General features: G+C 50.2%; 1 protein-coding gene across 3 annotated transcripts in view; it reads right to left on the minus strand.

Annotated features, from left to right (window-relative positions):
• The window catches only part of MRPL37 (mitochondrial ribosomal protein L37), a 38,585-nt gene extending 35,401 nt beyond the window's left edge, over positions 1-3,184 (minus strand). For all 3 annotated transcript variants that reach the window (XM_033916269.1, XM_033916270.1, XM_033916268.1), the window contains exon 1: positions 2,705-3,184. In XM_033916269.1, coding sequence (XP_033772160.1) covers positions 2,705-3,041 — 337 coding nt within the window. In that variant the 5' untranslated portion in view covers positions 3,042-3,184. The remainder of the gene's footprint in view (positions 1-2,704) is intronic.
• Between the last annotated feature and the right edge of the window lie 52 nt (positions 3,185-3,236).

Genomic DNA, 3,236 nt, shown 5'->3' on the forward strand with positions numbered 1-3,236 from the left:
GTTTGATCAGGAGGATGTAATCTGCACAGGATAGAAAGCTGCTTTTTAGAAGTCCAATGAACTTGGTGTCCAAGCTGGAATTATTCTAATATTTATATATTGTAAAGCTATATATTAAAAATTTCCACTTTTAGAAAACACACACAAGGCATTGATTCTGCTTTAAAAATTAAATGGATTTTTTTTGGTTACCTTTCTCCCATTTCTGGATGCCCTGCTTACTGATCAAAGCCAAAAGAGGATTAATTGTTCATGCTATTTTTAAGACATTTTTTTCTTTACTAGAAAGCATTTCCTAGCACCCTTTAAAGCAACAGTACAAGATTTCCTGGGTGGACTGTGCCTATAGGTTTACAGCAGTCGTTGGGACACTTTTTCCATGTGATTGGATCATGACTCTAAAAATACTTATGTTTCAGTTAAAATGCAAGAACTTGTCAATAAAATGTTTGAACTTTAAAAAAATCCAGACATAAAACCTATATGATTTTTGTTTGTTTGCTTTTCTATAATGGTTAAGACATATGTAAGTAATTATTAACTGACAAAAGATGAGATAATATTTTTGAAGTACAGGGTTTGCAAAGCTGAGTAAAACAAAATCAATAGAACATCAGCAACAATTACCTATTCATCCTGGGATGCACGGGGTGGGGGGGGGGAGGAAGGGCCACCATTTTGAAGAGGTGGGCCTGCTGGTTGGAAGGAACAGGCATCCCTCCGGCCAGCCTTTGTAAACAAGGGGGAGTGGCAGAGGGTTGTTGGGGGTACAACGGAAGTGGTGGGAGGGAATGGGCTTCTCTCCCACTGCTGGGAGGGAGTGGGTATCTCTCTTGGTGCCAGGGAGGGGGAGGGGGTGTCAAGGATTGATGCATGGCAACAGGGGGGAGTGGGCATCTCTCCCGCTTCCCAGGGGATTGTATGGCAGCGGGAAGGAGTAAGCATCTCTCCAACTGTTAGGGGTTGTGGTCGGGGATTGTTGTATGATGGCAGGAGGGAGTGGGCATCTCTCTCGTTGCTGGGGGAGGGGCAGCAAAATTTTCTGGCAGGTTTTACCTGTCAAGCCTACTTTCCTGTCAATGCCTGAGCCAATCAGGGCTAGGACATCTCAGACTTGCTGGAAAAGTTTGCAGCAAATGTAGGCCAGGGAGGTTAGAGAGTCGCCCAGTGTTTCTTTAAATATTAATGACCTCATTGTAATACATTTGCATGGCAGAGTCGGAGACTGCTAGAAAGCTCAGAAAAGACCACAGTAAGCCGTTTTGATAATCTACTGCTAAAATGCATGGACGCTAAACCTGCTGTAACCAGCTTAGTGACCACGTTAGTTTTGAGAATCTTCCCCTCCGTGAGGTACCAACTAGAGAATGACACGGTGGCGGTTTACCCGCGGCCACCGCATTTTAGCCGCGGGTCACCGCCGAAAACGGGGAAGAAAACTAGCAGTCGCTGCGGCGACGGGGACAAGGCCATTCACCGCCCGCGGGGCGGTGAATGGGTCTTGTCCCCGCAGTGAGGCATGAAGGATCGCGCGGTCCCCGCAGCTCACACCCGCCTGCCCAATCGATTCTAGTGTTTAGCCAGCTCTCTCCCTTCTCCTCACCTTAGTTTGTAGATTTTCTTTTTCGGCGACCCGCACGCTATCAGAGAGCCGCGCACCCGCTGCTGCTCAGTTTCGATCTTCTGCTCTGACGCAACCGGAAACAGGAAGTTGCAGCAGAGCAGAAGATTGAACACTGAGCAGGCGCGCGTGTGCGGCTCTTTGGGAAAGCGTGCAGGTCGCTGAAAAAGAAAGCCTGCAAATTAAGGTGAGGAGAAGGGAGAGAGCTGGCTAAACACTAGGATCGATTGGGCAGGCGGGTGGGGGCTGCGAGGACCGTGCGATCGCTAGTGTTCCCGGCTCAGACTGTAAGGAGGGAGTGAAAGGGAAAAGGATTCTGGGCCAAGGTGATGAAAACGGAAAGAAAAACCCACAGCAGGAAAGAAAGGGAAGGACAGGCAGGTGAGCCAGATGCTAGAAGCAGGGGGGGGGAAGAAAGAGGGAAAAAAGCTAGATGGGGTTGAAAAGAAGAGACACACTGGTATGGAAGAGGAAGATAGGGGAAATCTGGACACAGGAAGGTAACAGAAAGAGGGGAAATTATGTGCATTGGGGCATAGGGACAGAGACAAAAAGGGGACATGCCATGTGGATGGAATATGGACACAGGGGGGGGCAATGGCAGATACATAGGGGAGATATTAGAAAAGTATATAAAATCGTACCCGTTTGAGGCTTTTATGTATGCAGCAGTGACGGTGACGGGGCGGTGAATGGGATGGCAGTGGCGGTGACGGAGCGGTAAAGAGGATGGTGAGACGGGGACGGGGCGGTGACGGGGATGGTGAGACGGGGACGGGGCGGTGACGGGGACCAATTTTTTCACCGTGTCATTCTCTAGTACCAACTTGTTCTACTTCCTAAGCTCAACAGATTCATCAATAAGGACAGTAGCCCGTTCCCTATAAATATCTGATGCCCTGATTCTCAAAGTTCTGGCCTCTGAGTTCCCTTCATCCCACCTAGGGTTACCACACGGCTCCAGAAAAAAAAGGAGGACGGATTGAGAAATCCACTGAAAAAGCAATAGAAACAGAACCTTTTTCCGGAGCCATGTGGTAACCCTAATCCTACCACTATTTTCTGTTGCACAGCATGCCCTACCTTCTAGCAAGCGTGTGTTCTGGTGGAACATGTAGCAGGGCTTCTCCTTGTAGTGTGTGTGCTCCTTAGGGGCATTGCCTACACCGTGGAAAGGATCGTGCCAGTCTCTAATCCACGGGTCGAACTTGGGTTTCGCCAGCCAAGGCACGTAATGCATTCGGTCCGCGTAAGTGATGGGCTCTATGCCAGGGATGTCGTACACTTTTCGTTTCGGCGGGGGCGGGATATAGCGACCTGACAGGGCCGCCGATACTGACAGGAGGCGGCGGCCCAAAGGCGGGGGGCTGCTGCTGAACCCTACAATGCAGCGGCGGTGCCAGAGGCGAGCTGCGGCCATTTCCGGTGTCCCGCCGAGAAACGAGAACGTAAAACAAAACGAGCCCGATACGGAGCGCTCAGAGCGCAGCCATGTTGGAAGCGCAAAGGCCTTCGGGAAATCACCCTGGAAACGGAGCGCGTTCCGCCCCTCCGAACCAATCCAGAGCAAGGGAGCGTCGGGGAAGTGCCGCGCCGGTGTTCCTTCTTGGCTTCC

Source organism: Geotrypetes seraphini, chromosome 12, assembly GCF_902459505.1.
Source record: "Geotrypetes seraphini chromosome 12, aGeoSer1.1, whole genome shotgun sequence".
Taxonomy (NCBI): domain Eukaryota; kingdom Metazoa; phylum Chordata; class Amphibia; order Gymnophiona; family Dermophiidae; genus Geotrypetes; species Geotrypetes seraphini.